At 43.8% G+C, this 18,704-nt stretch overlaps 1 protein-coding gene across 5 annotated transcripts in view; it reads right to left on the bottom strand.

The window, feature by feature from the left end:
* Positions 1-128: 128 nt before the first annotated feature.
* Mtmr10 (myotubularin related protein 10) overlaps positions 129-18,704 on the bottom strand; it is a 51,483-nt gene continuing 32,907 nt past the window's right edge. For 4 of the 5 annotated variants that reach the window (XM_039079931.2, XM_039079929.2, XM_039079926.2 and 1 more), the window contains 5 exons: positions 18,091-18,161; positions 12,657-12,826; positions 5,418-5,588; positions 3,614-3,796; positions 130-3,042 (listed from right to left, as the gene is read on the bottom strand). In XM_039079931.2, the coding sequence (XP_038935859.1) occupies positions 2,446-3,042; positions 3,614-3,796; positions 5,418-5,588; positions 12,657-12,826; positions 18,091-18,161 (1,192 nt within the window). In that variant the 3' untranslated portion in view covers positions 130-2,445. Of the gene's footprint in view, positions 3,043-3,613; positions 3,797-5,417; positions 5,589-12,656; positions 12,827-18,090; positions 18,162-18,704 lie in introns of all 5 variants that reach the window. The other variant, NM_001100846.1, reaches the window with a different exon arrangement.

The raw sequence follows: 18,704 nt of genomic DNA, 5'->3' as shown, positions 1-18,704 counted from the left end.
ATGTGAAACTTGTTACTCCATCCCACCCTAGAGAATATTCAAAAACAGAAAAAATGAATGGAGGGCACGTGAGTACAGGGGGTGGCCAGCCTCTTGTGTTCTTATGGCTTCATACTGGTGACTACTACAAACGGTTTCCATGGAAATTTTATTTAGCCATCAGAATTCCCTTTACATCCATTCTGTTGAGCAGTATCCAGTCAACCTGCTCATCCTGCTTCAGGTCATCAGTTGTATTTAGGCACAAAGGTTTTAGTTTTGTCTCGACACCAAGTTTTAATCACTTGAGGTAACTGCTACAGCAGGAGGACCTTGTTGAAAAATGTGCTAAACACTTTTCATCTTCTGTCAGTACAAATTAATGTCCTTTCCTTAAGTAGAGTTAGGCATTTTTGGTTTTAGAATTGGTTCCCATCATAAAGCAAGACACCTCACCTGTGGAGTCAGCATTAGAACACCCAGTGTCGGCAGCCCCTGCATGGGCACGGCCAGCACAGGCTCTGCCCTGTGGCCTCGGAGACTGTGCTACTGAGCTCTTTGGTTTGCTGCATGCAGCCATGCTTACCTCTTCTGCCACCACAGGGTCGCTTTTGTTAGCAGGTGCCAGGCCGCTGTCCCATAGGCCACACTAGGACTCTGGGGCTGCTTCACATATTAGACATAGTAAGCTGTAGCACAGTAATCGTGATGGAACAACCACCCAGTCAAAATAGAAAAATTTACAACTTTACCATACAAAAATATGCAATTTCCATCATAAAGTAGTGTTAATAGTACCTGACCTTCTTTAAGTTACCAAAAAAGTTCTGAAAGGAGTTGAAGTCAATGTTAGGGATGAAAATTACAAAGAAAGGAATTCTCAACCACAACATAAATTTAGAACAACTTATAGAAGTAGCAAAGCAGCTTCATGAAAATGGGAGATTACTGTCTGGCTCCAGTGGTGACACCCTGTCGTGTCTCAGGGACCAGGGCTAGCTGTGTGTGGCCAAGGGCCGGTGCATCCTCACTGCTGATAATGCTATTTGTGTAAGTTGTCAAGAGCCCTCATTTTATAGGCAACGGATGAGTGAAAACATTAAGTTTAGCCATAAGATAAGAACTTGTTAAGACATGAGAACATCTGCTCTGTTAAATGCAGAGACATTATTAAACAGTTAGAAAAGGTTAATTAAGTAGAAATGGCTACACAGCACATACAAGTCAAACTATTTTGAGAAATTCTGCTTTAGAAAAAGAAACAAACTAAATCAACACTTTACTATAAAGTATCTCAAAATCCAAGGTGGCGACTGAAGACACGGCATCGTGCACAAGGGCATGGCCACCTTTAACTGGGAGAAGAAGCCCATGAGCACTCGAGAGGACAGGAGCACAGGGCTTTGTGACGTTGGCCAGGTTCTTATCAGAATCTCAGCCTCTTGGCATTGCCCCCAAGCCTGGAGGTGGTGCATCTCTGTGTATTAAAATGGCAACTGTGGAGGTCGTCCTTTCCAGTCAGTGCATGTGTCCATCTCGTGACCCCCGCCAGTTACTTCTAGGGAGAAGTGTCGGCCTGTGTCAGCATGCCAGCTGAAGTGCTCATTAGGAGGCCAGAACTCCCACGGCCTGTGGTCAGTATGGCACGCTCCTGCCCATGGCCTGGGCACCCTCAGCCACAGCTGGAGCTGGGCCTCTGCTACCTGAAGAGCCTCGAAGACTGCAGGGCTCTAGAGACTCCTGGCTGTTGGTGTAAGCTTGTTGGCAAAAAGCTATTTCCAATATACAGTGGGGTCTAAAGACCCTAACTTTTAGAATTATATTTCCTTCTTATTCTAGCTTGTCACTTTTATCTTAACGTCAAAGGCACTTCTAGGTTTAAATAGCTACAGTGAATGCTTTAAAATTACAGTGCATCTTTTAAAAGTTAGTTGTATGGAATTAAAGCAAATTCATGATTTGGAAACACAGTGATCTTAGGTCCTAACTGAGGTGAGCTAAAATAATAATATCTAACCCCAGAACACAAGCTAAGATATTAGCTAAATACATGGATGCCAACTGAGGCCTATTAGGAGTTTTCTCAGATGATCTGGAAATGCAGTAAATACACTAACTTACTAACTTCCCTGTCCACCATCTCGGGGTTGTAATCTGACTATCAGACAACCTTCAGTAGGTGGTAGGAAAGCAGATGTTGGCAGAATCTGCAGAGAAACCCGGGCATTGTGATCACTATGGGGAACTCGTGCTGCAGTGACCCACGTGAGCCAGACCCAGAGGATAAAGGACAAAACCCACAAGTCACACTGCCCTCAGGAAAACTGAAGGCAGCATGACTAAACATGATTTAAATATTAGTGCAAATTCCTTACATATGAAATGGCCAGTTTTCGACACCTCAGTTAGCAATTTCAGTTTGGAGAGGGACAGGTCCAGCTCCTCTCAATATATACAGAAAATACCTTAGTCTTCATTTGCTAGTGTCTCAGTAGATAACCATATTTTGGCCCCACTTAAAAATTTGCTTAATGGTGTTCCTAAAATGCTTCGTCTGCACAGATTTCCTACAGGAGAAAATGGAAATGAAGAGGAGAGGAACTCTGGTGTCCCTAGCGTGTCATGTGGCCCTGTGGCCCTAAAGTACATCCTGCTCTGGTCCAACTCTGCGTAGCAGGCTTCTAAGGGGCCGCTGTGATGCTGCCTCAGCATCCTGCTGAGCTTGTCCACCTCGTCAGCCAGGACAGACAGCTTGTGGAAGGCCATGATGGAGCCCCCAAGGTTGATCTGGGCCTCAGGGACCCAGCGGAAGTAACACAGTTTCCACAATTTTATGTGTGTTCCAGAGAGACGTGGCAGGATAATGCCGTGTAGATTGGCTGGTCTGGAAAACCACTCTTTAAAATACTGCTCTGCTCCACTGTGCTGGCTGTCGCCGTGCTGAGGCGGGTCTGGCTTCAACTTCAATATCAGTGAGTTTCTCCGCGGAAGCAGTTCTTGGTCACTGATGAGTCCATTCTTCAAGCATGAGGGCATTCCTCTCAGTGTGGAGCTGTAGCTTTTCTGCACACAAGACAGACACGGCATTACCCCACTGAGCTGCACTCTACTTCACACTTCTCCTGGAGGTTACTCTGCAGGAGTTCAACAGCACTCCTGGCACTATGGCAGCCAGCTGGGGTAAACAGATGACGGGAGGGTTCAGACTCGGAGGGCATGGTCCCTCTTTCCCTGGTGGTGATTATGCTGGTCTACTCTGGAACCAGATTTTTCAACTGACCCTCCCAGGTTACTACTATGCCAGAGGGAGTGTAGAAGGCAAGTACAGCCTGTTTCTTTGTTCGTCTAAGTGCATGCTTGTAAGACTTTGGGGGGAAGGGAATTCTGAACTGGCTCATTTTTTAGGAAGAATGGGCAGACTGGCTAGAAGTCAATTCAGGGCTGCCACCTGTCAGCTCTTGTGCTGATTAGGCTTTAAGAGCTTCACTCCCCAAGGAAAAGTCAAGATATTGTCACACCAGTTAAAAGCTGCACTAGCTGTCTCCTGGCGAAGTGACTAACACTTCCAAAGACACTGACTGGTGCTGCAGCAACATGGGTCTCTGCTGCTAGGATGCTGCTGTCTACCGTTTACCTTTGTGCGCTTAAAAGACTTCCTGGAGCCATTCTGTATGCAAGGAGTACTCTTGCCAATGTAGTAGGGGTTGTGGAAAAGAGTACGGTCCTTCGCCGTGAACTGAAGAGACCAGTCCCAAACTGAGGGGAATTTCAAGCCCTTTTCATCACCCAGCTGAATGTTTTTGCTGATAGCAAACTCCTGCAAAACAAAGCACATGTGTGAGAAGAGGCGCACCCCACTTTTTCTCGCACCTCCACCCTCAAGGGAGTTCTCTGCTAGAGCACACAGCTTTCTAGAGCGCTCGGCTTTCATGGGAGCACTACCCTGAAAAGGTGATGATGGGCACTTTGTCTCTCATCCCTGGACGTGTGCATGTGTCACAGTTGGCAATGCCACTATACACAATGAGGCCAAAGGCACTTTGCAGATGTGGAGCTGGGCTTATAGGACTACTTCTGAGAGAGCCGTGGGCATACTGGTTTCTAGACGGGGATAGAATTAAGAATTTGCACTCTGAGGCTATACTACCTAGACTGGGGTCCCAAAGCTAAAGCTGAAGATCAGAGAACAGATGATTCCTGCTTAGCTTCCCCCAAGCCTACAGGAGCTACCCTGTGGCTTCCCTGCACAGCCACTGCAGCACTGCTGAGCTCTTCCCACTGTGGGTTCACATGGGATGAGACAAACCAAGAATGCTCTCACCAGGAGTAGGGAGGACTTGGCTCCATAGGCTTAGTCCTCAGTCTTCATCCTGCAGCTCTTAGAACTGTCACTACAGATGAGTCCCACCCACGGTAGCTGCCACGTGACCTGAGGTACTCTGCCAGTATACGTGGAAATAGTTGTTTGCAGAGAACTCCAGTTTAACTTTGTGTCTAAACTTCCTATTCCACAACTTCTTAAGAAACCATTGACATACAACTTTTATTCTACTGACCTATCAGGAAGTAAATGTTTTTAGTTGTTGATCAACAACTCTGATGTGCAAGGAGTAACCCCAGAAGTTTAAGTGAAAGCAGGTGGCTCGGTACTGTGAGTCCAGCTATGCAGGAGGCTAAGGCTGAGGGATTGCCAGGCAAGGCCTGTCTAAGTAGATGCCAGATATTGTCTCAATATTAGAAGAAAAAATAAAAGATGTCAATGGGGAGGTATTGAGCTAGGGCTGTAGGTCAGTAGCACACACAAAGCCCTGTGTTTGATGCTCCATCAAAAACAAAAATCCAACAGTATATTTAAAGTGGATAAACTAGTTGATATCTTTAAGCACATTTATCATGAGCAATTTATAGACAAAAATTAAAATAATTATTAGTAAAAATTAAGTTATTATATTCTTTAATGCATTTTGAAATTTTTGAAAGGTAATTTTAAAGTACATATTTTAAACATGCAACTAACTGTACTTCAGTTATATTTTAAAGTTGTAAAGGGGTGGGGGCACTGGAGAGATGGCTCAGTAGATACAGTACTGGTTGTGCAAGCATGATGATTTGGATGCCAGAACCCATGTAAACGTAGGGCAGGTATGATAGCAACCTGTGATCCTCAAACTCAGGAGATGAGAGAATTCCTGTGGCATGTTGGCTAACTAGTAAATCAGAACTGGAAACTCTGGATTCTATAAGACCTGCCTCAAGAAAACAGAGTGGAAAGTGACTAAGGACAACACCAGAATCAACTTCAGGCCTTCATATGCGCATACAGTTGTACATACATGTGAACACATGCATACACATATGCTACCCACAAAAGGTACATACATACATACATACATACAGACAGACAGACAGACAGCAGCTGCAGCCAGCATGTCACTCACTGTGCTCTGCTTCACCCGCTGATGAGGAGAGTTGAACAGGAAGGTCCCGAACAGCGAGATCCGGGTACTGTCACACAGTACTGCTAAGTACGTCTCGGAGAACTCGAAGGCAGCTGGATACTGCTCTAGCAGCTGCCACGTGGTATCCAAGAACAGCAAGAACAAAGGAGACTGGCAAGGGCAGACAGACAAAGGGATCATTAATGCTGCTCTCTGATGGTCATATTTACTCCCAGATTTATTGCTGGTTCAGAGGCTAACAAGAAAACATCTAAGCCTCAAATACTTGGCAGAGCTGATCTAAGGCATTCAAACAGATTAAACCTATCTATGTCAAGACAAACATTTAATTAAAAAAAACTGTGCTAGGCAAGTGTGGTAATATCAAACAAGCGAGTATGCGGACATGTACGGATGTAAGAAAGCAAACATGTTAGACATCCTGTAAGCGGTTCTATAGAACTCAGCCAAGCACTGTAACTTCCGGTCGATCTGCACGCTCACCATCCAGGGAGTCCCCCAGGCTTCATGGCACAGTTTGGCCTCAGCCCGAGGCCATATGGAGCGCCCTGGGAAGCAATGCTTGTGGCTCATTTGGATGCACTACCACTTGTCAAGGGTGCTTTCCAACCTGGCTGCCTGGCCTCCTGCAGCCAGACAGGGATCCCAGGAAGCCGTACAGGTGTTAGAAAGATGTTTCTCTCAAACTCTCACTTCCCAGCTCTAATGATCTATTTTCAAGACATGAGACACTCCAAAGTTGATTTACTCTTGGGTTACTCTTAGCACACAACTGTGTATGATAGGGGACTGCATAATGACGTTTCCATGCATATGTGAGGCACCATGATTGTCTCCACCTGCCCTCTCACATATTACTCCTCCCTGTTCCCTAGCAGTCCTCCTGACACACGAGACTGTGTGCTGTCTATCTTCCCAAGCCTGCTGTATTTTGCCTTTAGCATCATGATTTCCAGTTCCCTGGATGCTCCTTCTTTTTCATGGTGCAGTACTATGTCTTATATCCATATGCTGGGTTTTCCTTACCTGTTCAGAGGATGCCACAGTGAACTCTGTGTGTGAGATCATAGGGTGGCGCCTGTTTTAGATTTTTAGGAACCTCCACACTGACTCCCATGGGCAGTGCACTGACTTGCACTCCTGCTAGCACTAATGGTTCCCTTAGCACTCATCTGAATAGCACTGGCTCTGTGCCTATGCCGGCACTCCCTCTCTGCTTTCCTCTAGTGGCCTGGATGCTTATGTCTTATACTCTAAGGTCTCTGGTTCATTTTGAATTGATTTTATTTACAGGGAGAGGAAGAAATCATGTTCCAGTCTTCTAAATGTGGATAATCTGGTTTCCCAGCAACCACTTATTAAAGAGATGATCTTCAATGTATGTTTTGCATACTTCTGAAAAATCACATAGCTGCAATTGCTTGGACTTATCTCTTGGTCCACTGATACTTTCTTTCTTTTATTCCCCTTTGTGCCAGCCCTATGCTGGTTTTGTTAGCTCTGCTCTACACTATGATTTGAGGTGAGGTATCATGGTACCTCTAGAGATGCTTGTTCTACTTTATTAAGAATCCTATGTCCTAAAGTAGGATCTGTCTTGGAGAAAGTTCCATGAGCTACTAAGAAAAACGTGTATCCTATAGCTGTTCCATGGACTACCCTGTAGATGTCCTTCTTTGATCTGCAATGCAGCTCAATCGTGATGATTTTGTTTGTGCTCTTCTCAATGACCTATAATTCAGACGTATGTTAGCTGCTTTTCTCATCACTGAACTCAAACACCTGACAAGGTGGATCTGTGGATGGAAACGTTCAGCTGGGCTCACAGTTGGAAAGTGTCTTGTGCATGGGAGGAAAGCATGGTAGCAGACAGAAGTGACAGTTGTGGCAGCTACTAGCTCTTATCTACAAGGCTCAGGAAGCAGGAAGCAGACAGGAAAAAAAACAGTTCCAGGCTATGAAGCTCAAAGTCCAACACTGCACGTCACTTCCTATACTGAGGATCCAGCTCCTACAGGTTCCAAATCCCTCCAAAACAGCAGGGCAGCTGAACCAAGTGTGCAAATGTATGAGCCTATGGCAAACACTCACTTTCAAACCACACCGCTCTGCCAATTGTGCCCACAGGTTCATGGCCAGCTCAATGCAAAACACATTTAGTCCAGTTTCCTAAGTCCCCTCATCTTACAGCTCTAACATTCGAAAGTTTAAAGTCTATTCTCTTCTGAGGCTCAAAGTAAACTTTTATTGGTGAGCCCCTATAAAGTTAAAGAATAAGTCACCTCCAACATAGCCTGGTGTAGAGTAAACATTCCCACTCAAAAGGCAGGAATGGACCAAAGCAAAAAAAACATAAAAAATACACAAAAAAGAAAACCAACAAAAAACAAGAACCAGGAGCTGTACCAAGGCAAGGCGGAAAACCTGCCTGGTACCTGGAACTTGTGACAGGTCATGTGTTCTCAGACGGGCTTCTGTAGGCCAGCCTCCAGCTGTGGTGCCTTTGACACACATGGCCTCTCTCTTGGGTCAGTTCTATCCAATGTCTGCAGCTTGTTGGCATCTCCAGTATCTTGGAGTACTCAATACAACTTAGGTATCACCTTCATAGCTTAAGGCACAGCACATCTAGGTGTTCACACAGGAAACCCAACTCTGTTACAAGGTTTTATGGGAAACTGGTGCAAACCCTCATCTAATAGCCCACTCCACTGTTGCATTTTTCATGCCTGAAAAGCCTTGATCATGTGGACAATGCCAGGTTCACTGACAGGTCAGGGTGTCCTTAATCCCTTGGACCATGCTGCAAATTGGGTATTTTGGTGCTAGTACTGAGAACCTTGCCAGTGAATCTAGGAAAGCACTTTCCTGGCTGCAATATGCTATGTGAACTCTGAAGCTCAGTCCTGTGAAATAAATTTGCACTGGGTGAGCTTTGTCCCCAAAGTACCTGTCTGTCTTATTGCCTTGAAAGGTCAAGGTTTATCCTTCCTGATACTAATCTTTCTAAGAATCATGGCCATTCTCACCAACTTTTATCTGGTTCAAGTTCTTTTCCTCATCAAACCGCACATTGCTGTTCACAACTTTTATTGTATGTGAGTACACTGTAGCTATTTTCAGACCCACCAGAAGAGGGCATTGGTTTCCATTACAGATGGTTGTGAGCCACCATGTGGTTGCTGGGATTTGAACTCAGGACCTCTGGAAGAGCAGTCTCTTAACCGCTGAGCCATCTCTCCAGCCCCATCTGTTCACAACTTTAACCAGATACACCCCCTTCTCTTGCCAGAACATTTTTAGTATCTCACCGCTCCACTCTCTGCTCCTACTCACTGTAAATCCAGGTAAACAAAATGCACAATAGTCATTCTGAGCCTGAATGGCCTGCTGCTGTCTTGACATTTCCTCTGCCAAATGAAATAGCTCATCTCTTTGAGCTCCGCCTTATTCAGGTTCTCAGGACCTGAGGATGGCACTGCCAGACGATCTGGTAGACATGAATGGCTGCTAGTCCTTGATCACTTTGAAGCCCCGTGAGCATGGCTTTCGCTCTCCATGTCTTTCCCACTCACACTAGAGTGGCCTGTCAGGCTGTGTCTAGAGAGATCTGGGGCTATGTTATACTGAAGCTCCAAACGCTTCAGCATTCCTCCGGCACACACGCCAGCTCCAAAGGCCTATAAATTCAGTCAGGTAATGCCAGCAATGACTCCACTTATTGCTATCAAATTTCTGTTTCTTAATTTTCCCATTGCTGTGACAAATACCTGACAAGAAGGCAACCTACAGGAGATTGATTTTGGTTGGTGGTTTGAAGAAATAAAATGCATTATGGCAGGGAAGATGCCAGCCGGGTGACTGGCTCTTCAGTACAAGCTGGGCAGTGACTTATCCCATGGACCAGGAAGTAGAGGGCAAGAGGTAGTCAGGTTAAAAACCTCAAAGCCCACCCTAGTGACTCACCTTTCAAGTGAGGCTCTACATCATAAAGATTCCATTAAAATTAAAAAAATAAAGTAAAAAAACTAACCTGTTATTCAGGGACTAAGTGTTCAAACATACAAACCTAAAGGGGCCATTTTTATATCCATGCTGTAACAAAGGGTTAGGCCATCCATAATTGTTGTATTGGGGTCAGCCTTATGTCCAGTAACATTGTTGGCTTTGTGTAACTCCAGAATCTGATGCATGTATGTTTATAACTGTTAAGTATTTTTATGAATTGTTCACTTCTTGAATGAAGTGATTTTATGTCTCCTAACTAATTTTGAAGTCTGATGTGGGTGTGAATAGTTAGTTCTGCTTACTTAAAGATTTGATTTGCTTGAAGTATCTTTTTCTATCCTTTTACTGCCTGTGAAGTATATTTATTGCAGCCAGCAAACCTTTGGGTCTTGGTTTTTAATCCAACACTTGTTTGCAACTTTCACTTAAAGACTTGAAATCTTGAAGGGTTGGAATTACTGTTCATAAATATGGACTAGCTCCTGTCATTGTTGTAGTTCTTATCAATCTCATCTGCTATCAAACCTTCTAATGAGACATAGTTTCCTGCTTGTTTTCTCGTCCTCTTCAGTGTGTAGGATTCCTTTCAGTGCCTTTTGCAGTGACTGCTTAATGAATTTTAATTAACTTAATGAATTAAGTTTATGATGAATGGCCTTTACTTCTCTTTTAATTATGAAGCATAACTTTGCTGGTATCAGTAACCTAGGTTTATAGTTTTGTTTGGATTTGGGGGGAGAGGTGTTTTCTTTGAGTTTCTGCTTAGAAATTCATTGCTATTACAATGGGCTTGCTTTTCTATGTAGCTTGACATTTCTGTCCTGCAAACTTCATTAGTCTTTTATTTATCTATACACTTAGTATTTGAAACTATATTACTATATTACTATGAGGCCAGAGTGATGATCCAGTGATTAGAAGCATTTGCTGCTTATGTGGTTAGTTTTGTCAGCCTGGGAAGAGAGAAGCTCAATTGAGGAATGGCCTCTATTAGACTGGCCCGTGGGGACGTCTGTGGAGCATTTTAAATTGATTATCATTATAGGAGGGCTCAGCTCACTGTGGACAATCCCAGCCCTAGGCAGGTGATCCTGTGGTATAGAAGAAAGCAAGCTAAGCAAAGCATAGGAGGCAAGCCAATAGGCAGCATCCCTCCATAGTTTCTGCCTCGACTTCCTCAGTGACCAGCTGTCCCCTGGAAGTATTGGATGAAATTACCCCTTTCCTCCCCAAGATGCTCTTAGTTATGGCATTTATCACAGAAACAGAAAAGCGAACACTATTCTAGAAAAGACCCGCCTTTAATTCCCTGTGCCAACATCAGGTGGCTTCATCGTCACTGACAACTCCAGCTCCAGGGGAGTCTAATGCCCTTTCCTGGCTGCCATAGGTACTGCATGCACACACACACACACACACACACACACACACACACACACACACACACACACACACTCTCTCTCTCTCTCTCTCTCTCTCTCTCTCTCTCTCTTTAAAGCTGTATTACATCTGGGGGTCCTTTTTCAGTCATAAATGCTTGAGATTCTAAAATCTCCAAAATCTGGATGTCCAGCTCCCTAAATTTGGGAGAGCTTCTGCTATTATTTTACTCTGTAGTCTCTGGCCCATTTCTCTTTTCACTCTTCTGTGTCTATGAGTCTTAAGTTGATTCGTTTGTTTGTTTGGTTGGTTGGTTGGTAGGTTGGTTTTGAAAGACAGGGTTTCTTTGTGTAGCCCTGGCCGTTCTAAAACTTACTCTGTAGACCAGACTGGCCTTGAACTCAGAGATCAGATGGCCTCTGCCTCTGAGTGCTAAACTAAATGCATGTGCCACCATATGCAGCTTTTAAATTGTTTGGTTGTTTTAAATTATATTCCAGATATTATATTTCTACGTTCTACTTTTAAAAACTTACTGTGTGAATGTTTTAATTCATCTACTACAATTTCACATCCTGATTTTCACTTAATATAAACTATCGGTGAGGCTCCCAACAAGTTTATTCAATTTATCATTTTGTTTTCTAAAGTTCAATTTTTTGAGACACTTGACTTCCTCTTTCACATCCTGAGCTGTCTTTGCTGTTACTCCGGCCAGCTGTTTATTTGTACTCTCTCAAACACTCTGGAGTCCAGTCCTCTCCGTGATTCCATTGAGCTTCTTATAATCATTCTTTTGAAGTCTTTGTCATCCACCTCATTGTCATTAGCTCAGTTACTATGGACTTACATAGAGGAGGTCATGTCGCTTTGCTGTTTCCTGTTTCCTGTGCTCCCTACATTAGGATTCAGTTGAAATACTCACTGTTGCAAACTAGGTTTTGATTTTCTGACAACTGGGTGGCAGATGCAACTTGGTAGCCAAACACTGGACCCATGTGTTTAAGATACAGGGATAAGGAAACAAACTGCAACACACCCCACAGGCAAACGGCTTGATGGGAAGTTGGTCTGCTCTGTTCTCTAAGATGCAGAGGTTAGGCGTCATCTTTGGATCTATGGTAATCTTCTACATCAATTTGGATTCCAATCCATTAGTTAGCCTTCAACAAAGCTACGATGTGTTAAATCAACACGGAAAAGTCAAAGAGGCCCTTGTCATTTCCATGATGGTAAAAATTTATCTCATGCATATTTGAAAGGTGCTAGTTTGGGGTCTATGAAATGGCTCAGTGGCTAACTCCACTTACCACATGAACATGAAGCCCTGAATTTGACCCCAAAATCTTATGATGGAAAAGACCTCCACAGGCATGTTCTGGCATGCCCTAAGTGTTAGCTTACAGGTGACTCCACTGGGCTCCTCCCAGGGGCTTACGTCACAGGCTACCACCACCAGGTGCACCAGGTGCAGGCCTCCTGGAAAAGGATTGCCAGGCCCTCCAGACCCCAAACTCACTGTTTCCAGCTTTTCTCTCTCCCTTCCCCCTTTCTGTCCTTCTCTGTGCCCCAACCTCTTCTCTGCCCTCATGGCTCTGCTCACATCTGTCGGCCTCTACCCTTTCCCAGGTCCTTTCCCCAGTAAACCTCCTTCATGCCAGATCTGTCGCATAGAGTAATTTCTCAGGGGCATATCTTGGGATGGGCCTGACAGGTACCCCCTTGCCACACCATATTTTATAACACTAATCACCCCCCCCCACACACACACATACACAAATAAGTAAATATACTTTTAAAGAGTGCCAGGGAAGCAACGGGAGTACTTACCTCTTTCTCTGACCTCTTCAAATGGTTACATCTGTCTAGGAACGGGTACCCTGCCATGACCCACTCCTTCTGTACCAGACTCTGAAATCCAGTAATTGTCCTGAAGTATGGATCCATCATCACTTGAACAAGAGACGCCACCAGACAACTCAAGTCTCTGCCTTCCTCCTCTGTCAATAAAATGGGAAGAAAGTGAAGACCAAGAGAAACCCTGACTGTAGGTTAGGTAATTCAACATTCTATACTTAAACTGCCTTCAAAATAGTCTATGCGGGAACATTTTACTGGATTCCAGCAGCTCTCAAATAGAATAAACTTATTTTTTACAACTCATGTTCTATTTTTATTGGAGATCTATGTGAGCTAAAAGAAGTACTAAAACGTCATCAGAAAGTAAAAGGTAAAATGACAATCCTTTATGTTAATTCGTCGGATTACCCTGATGATGTGGCTGCACCCTGAAGCACTGACCGGAGGGCTTGGCAGCAAATGACTTCCCTATGTCACTGTTTGCTGCTAACAGCAGGCATTGCTCACATTCTTCCTTTTGATATTCTCTCTCATCAGTTACATCCCAGCCACAGGTTTCCCTCATCCTCCTGTCCTGGCCACCCCTCCTTCCTCCTTTCAGAAAAGAGCAGGCCTCCCAGGGATATCAACCAAACATGGCATAGCAAGTTGCAAGAAGACTAGGTACCTCCCCTCATATTAAGGCTGAACAAGGCAACCCAGTAGGAGGGAAAGGGTCCCATCAGGAGGCAAAACATGGCTGCTGTTTAACTTCTCAATACTTTGTGGTAGAACATATTTCTAGAATGTATTCTACTACTATTTTGTCAAAGATACTAAATAAAACGAAATCTTTCACTGGGCAGTGGGCATATGTCACCCAGCTCTCAGGAGGCAGACACAGGTGGATTCCTATGAGTTTGAGGCCAGCCTGGTCTAAGTTCCAGAGCAGTTCCAAGGCAGCCAGGGCTACACAGAGAAACAAACAAACAAAAGACAAGAGCCCACGCACGGTCTCTCTAGAGACACGCAGATGACTCAGAAGTGAATGACAGGGTGGAACTGTCTCCATCACATCACGTGGGAAGGCAGCAAGCATTTCTCCTGCCTGGACAGCTATCTTCCTTTTCTTCACAGATCTTTTGTTTTTGAGACAAGGAGTCAATGTAAGCCAAACAGCCCTCAAATTTGTAATAGAGCCAAGGGTGGCAATGAGCCTCCGTCTGTGCCCCAAGTGCTAATATCACAGTTGTGTATCTTGTCATACAATTATTGTCCCTTTAAATAAATTTAGAATTACCTTCATATCAAAACCCAGTAAAAGGATGAGAAAACTACCAACTGACAGCCTTTGCAAATACAGGTGCAATATTCATTAATAAAATATTAGTAAGAAAAATTACTATAAAAAAACCAGGAATTTTTCTCTAGAAGGCAGGATGGATTGCTTTGGCATTTGACAAAATAACATAGTATAATTACAAAATAAAATTTAATAATATTATCTAGAGGCAAACTACCATCTGATATACTTCTATATCTATTCCTAATTTTAAAAAACTAGCAAACTAGGAATTAAAGGAAACCTTATCAGAGGCTTCTCCCAACCCCTACAACTAATACATCATGACTAATGGTAAATTTTCACCCCGAAACCAGAAATGAGATAAAGATGTCTACCATCCATACTTCTACAGCACGCTGTACAAGAGGCTTGAGTCAAAACAATTAGATGGAAGAGAAGAAGTAAAGGCAACAGTATCAAAGAGATTAAAAACTGTACTTGTCAGAAACTGTAATCCCTGTGTGCGAAAGATCAAGGGTGAGGGATAGAGGGATGGCTCAGCTAGTAAAATGCTGGCCATGCAAGGATGAGAACTTGGATTGAGACCCACAGCACCCACATGAAACGCTGAGTGAGTGCCTATCGGCCCAGTGCTGGGCAGGCAGGAACAGGTGGATCCCTGATGCTCACCGGCTAAGCAGCCTAATCAAATCTATGAGCTCCAGGTTCAGTGAAAGACACTGTCAAATGGAGGTGAAGAGTGGTTTTGACAATGACATTTAATGTTGACCTCTGGTCTCTACCCCATGAACATGCACATAATACACCACATATATGCAAGAAAAAATTTAAGGAGTCCAGAAAATAACTACCAGAATAAAAGAGTAAGTTCACAAGAACTCTCTCTCTATAAAACAATGAGTATATAATAAACCTGAAAATGCAGTTAAGAAAACACTGTACTCACAGAAACATATAAGAATACCTTAAAGTTACTCAAGAGATTTAAAACACTCTGTATAAGCCTTGTGCAGTAAAACCTGTAACCACTGCTGACAAATGAAGGGAGAACAGAGTAAATGGGGAGGCATTCACTTTATGGTTTTGCCACTCCATAGAGATGTCATTCGCTCTAAACTGATCTATGAACCAATATACACACTCCAGTAGGCCTTTTTTCTAACACTAGAAACTACATGGAAATACCTAAAGTAGTGTTTCAAAGACAGTTAAATGTCTCTATTTTAAAGCTTACTGAACAACCATGGCACTCGAGATAATGTAGTAGTAGCATAAAGAACTGACATAATCTCAATGCAGTAAAATAGTTAAAAATAAACTTTTGCCATTTATACTCAGTGATTTCATAAAAGCACTGAGGCAATTTAGTGGAGAAATGAAGGTCTTTTCAACAAATGATCCATAACATCCACAGAAAAGGGATAATTCAACTTCTTACTGCCCCCCCCCCATGCACATTCATTCAAAATGGATCAAAGGACCAAATTCTAAGAGCTAAAGCTATAAACATCCTATAAAATAAAACACAGGGAAATGTCCCTGTCTGTGTCCTTGAGTTGGGTAAATGGTTCTTAAATATGATAAAGAAAATTATGATCCATTAAAACATGGAGATATTATGCTCAAAAAATTTAAATTAGTGTTTCAAAAGACAAAAGAATGAGCTGACGGAGGAGAAAATGGTCACAAACCATGTAGGACTAACAGAGTGTACACATAAGTCTTAGCACTCAACAGAGAGATGAAACCCCATAGAGAGATGTAAAGGGAAAGCACAGGGAGCCACACCACTTCGCCTGGGACTGAGTGGTGACAAGGGGGACGGTGGAGCCGACCAGTCAGCATCCTCCTCATGCTGAAGCCGGAACTGGTCCAACAGAAGAAGATATTCTAAAGAGACATTGTGTCCCTAGACCTAAGTAAGCATCAGACCCCAAAGAAATGGGAATCTGCAGGACTCTCGTGCGAGTCAGAGGGCGACCTTGTTCCCCAGGAGGAGACTTTGCAGAGTTCTAGCAGCTTGTCCCACTGAGGCCCAGACAGGGCTGGGTAGGAGCACACCTTGACTGAAGTGCTTAGCTGTGCACATCCTGTGTTTAAACACTGATCTCACTTCAGGACTCAGTCTCATGGACTTGAGGGATGGCTGGATTTCTCTGGCACTCTTCCCAATATGCTCACACTGAGTAAGTCCCTTTTCTGACTTTCCACTTTTAATTTGACTCTTTACTGGCTCATGGAAGATGAATGGCTGGACCTGACTTGGAGCACAAATTGTGATCCCCAAGTGCAATTACACAGCCACTTTAGAACAGTTTGACTGTTTAACAAGGTGGACACGCTACATAACTCAACAGCATAAAACTATCCAAAACACCTTTCTGTGATTAATGTAAGCAGCACACTCTGTCAATGTCCCCATATAGAAACGGCCTAATGCCCATCAACAGGTAAATACATAAACTGATTTACAAAAGATGTGATCCATTTTTTTTACAAGTCAGTTTTACTTAAATGAGGGCTGTCCAACAAAAACATTGTTAGCCATTCATGATCTGAATTTAGTGTATGAATTTACTTTCTGGGATTCTAGTCCATCAGGGCATCCTCTCCCCAGGTAATGCCTTTGTTCTTGTTGGCATCTGTGTAAGAGAATCCAGCAGCCTAGCCTGTCTTCCGTCCAGTCTCATGCTTGCCTCCTTTTCCACAGTGTGACACGGGACACACTTCTGAACAAAACTCTTCTTGCCTTTTTTCAACATCGCCCATTTTAAATTCACTTTGGGCTGGTGACCACCACAAATGTTCAGACTCTTAGACAGACATCCCATTCTCTCCGGATCTATTTTTTAAAAATTGCTCACACACATGACCTGAACAAACCTCATAAACACTTGTTAGATAAATGAAGCCATAGACAAAAGACCGCATACTGTGTGATAAACTATCTAGAAAAGGCATTTCTACAGAGACAGAAAGTAGCCTACTGATTTGGTGCTAAGACACAAGCAGATCTCTGTGAGTTCAAGACCAGCCTAGTCTACACAGCAAGTTAAACCAGTCAAGATTATATAATGAGACACTGTCTCTACTGTCCTCAAAACAAAACAAAACAGCTGGGGAGATGGCTCAGTGGGCAAAGTCTTGCTGTATAGACTGAGCGATGTGAGCTCACATTGTTGGAACCCATGTAAAAGCCAGACAGAGTACTAGTACAAGCATCTGTAATTCCTGTGCTCCCCTACTAAAGGGTGATCCTGAAGCAGCAGGGTTTGGAAGCCTGCAGGCCAGTTAGCCTGCTGTGCACAGCAACAAACAAAAAAAGCCTTGTCCAGAGTAAAAGGCAAAAACCAACATTCACGGTTTTCCTCAGATCTCCTGGGTGACGCTGCATTTGTGTGACCACAATCACAAACGAGATGCCTAGGCTGTCTTTTTTTTTTTTTTAAGATTTATTTATTTTATGTATGTGGGTACACTGTCCCTGTCTTCACACACACCAGAAGAGGGCATCAGATCCCATTACAGATGGTTGTGAGCCACCAGGTGGCTGCTGGGAATTGAACTCAGGACCTCAGGAAGAGCAGTCAGTGCTCTTAACGGCTGAGCCGTCTCTCCGGCCCCCTTCCTAGGCTTTCTGCTTACTAAGGTATGCTCATGTGCGTTATACCCCATCTACATGGTAGGCTCAACGCTCCCAAAGCCTACGTGCATGGGGGAGAGCAGGACTCATTCCCAGTAAGATGGGAGCACGCAGTGGGAAAGAGGAGAAAAATCACTGGCTGCTTCATTTGAATTTGTAATTTCAAATGAGTTTCTTAGGGTCAAAGTTAAACATGAGTAAGAAAGAGCAAGATTAGAGAGGATGCCTTGGCCAAAGTATCAGTCATGGATGGGACCCACCCTCCCAGAATAGAGGAAGGATGTACTACGTGGGAGAGTCTGCCTTTGTGGTGAGCCAGTAGTGTGAGCCAGCATGACAGCACACAGTCACATTTTGCAGTGTGCCGAGTGGTACTGCAGCACTGAGAAAGAAGAGACAGCTAATACTCAAGTTAATGTGGGCAGTCAGGAGCCACAGTGGGCTCCTGTAGCATTCTCAGCAACTATTTCAATTACCTTGCAGGACTACAGAGAGACGCTGGCTTTCAAGAATGTACACAAGTTCAGCTGAGTGTTTAAGGAAAGCCCTGAGGAGAGAGAAGAAAAAGCACTGTTAGTCATCAAACCCTACCATATATAAACGTCTTTGCCTGCTGTGACATCTTGTCCAGTTGCATAAGTATATTTCAAAAGTGCTTAAAATCAAGCAAAACGGAGTTGGGGATTTAGCTCAGTGGTAGAGCGCTTGCCTAGCAAGCACAAGCACAAGCAAGCCCTGGGTTCGGTCCCCAGCTCCGGGGGGGGAAAAAAAAATCAAGCAAAACTCATCATCCACTATACACACATACTTTCAACTTTTATGAAGTTCTCTGGCATTGACAGGAATATTCACACTTTAGGGAATAATATCAGGGAGATTAATCAACCATATATTATAAAATAGAGCCTTGTTTACATAATATTAGGGAAACAAAGCTTTAGAGGCAACAGTGAAGCAGTGGTTGTCAGAGGGCAGGGATGAGGGGAAGATGGGGGAGGCTCAACTATGACAGGGTGGGCACTAAGGAAACCTGCAGATGGTAGCAAGGCTGGCTGTCTGGTTAGATGCTACCCTCCAGTTAGGTAAGAAG

Source organism: Rattus norvegicus, chromosome 1 (genome assembly GCF_036323735.1).
Source record: "Rattus norvegicus strain BN/NHsdMcwi chromosome 1, GRCr8, whole genome shotgun sequence".
NCBI classification, from domain to species: Eukaryota; Metazoa; Chordata; class Mammalia; order Rodentia; family Muridae; genus Rattus; species Rattus norvegicus.
The sequence above is the reverse complement of the archived record's forward strand: the minus strand, read 5'-3'. Positions and strand labels throughout refer to the sequence as shown.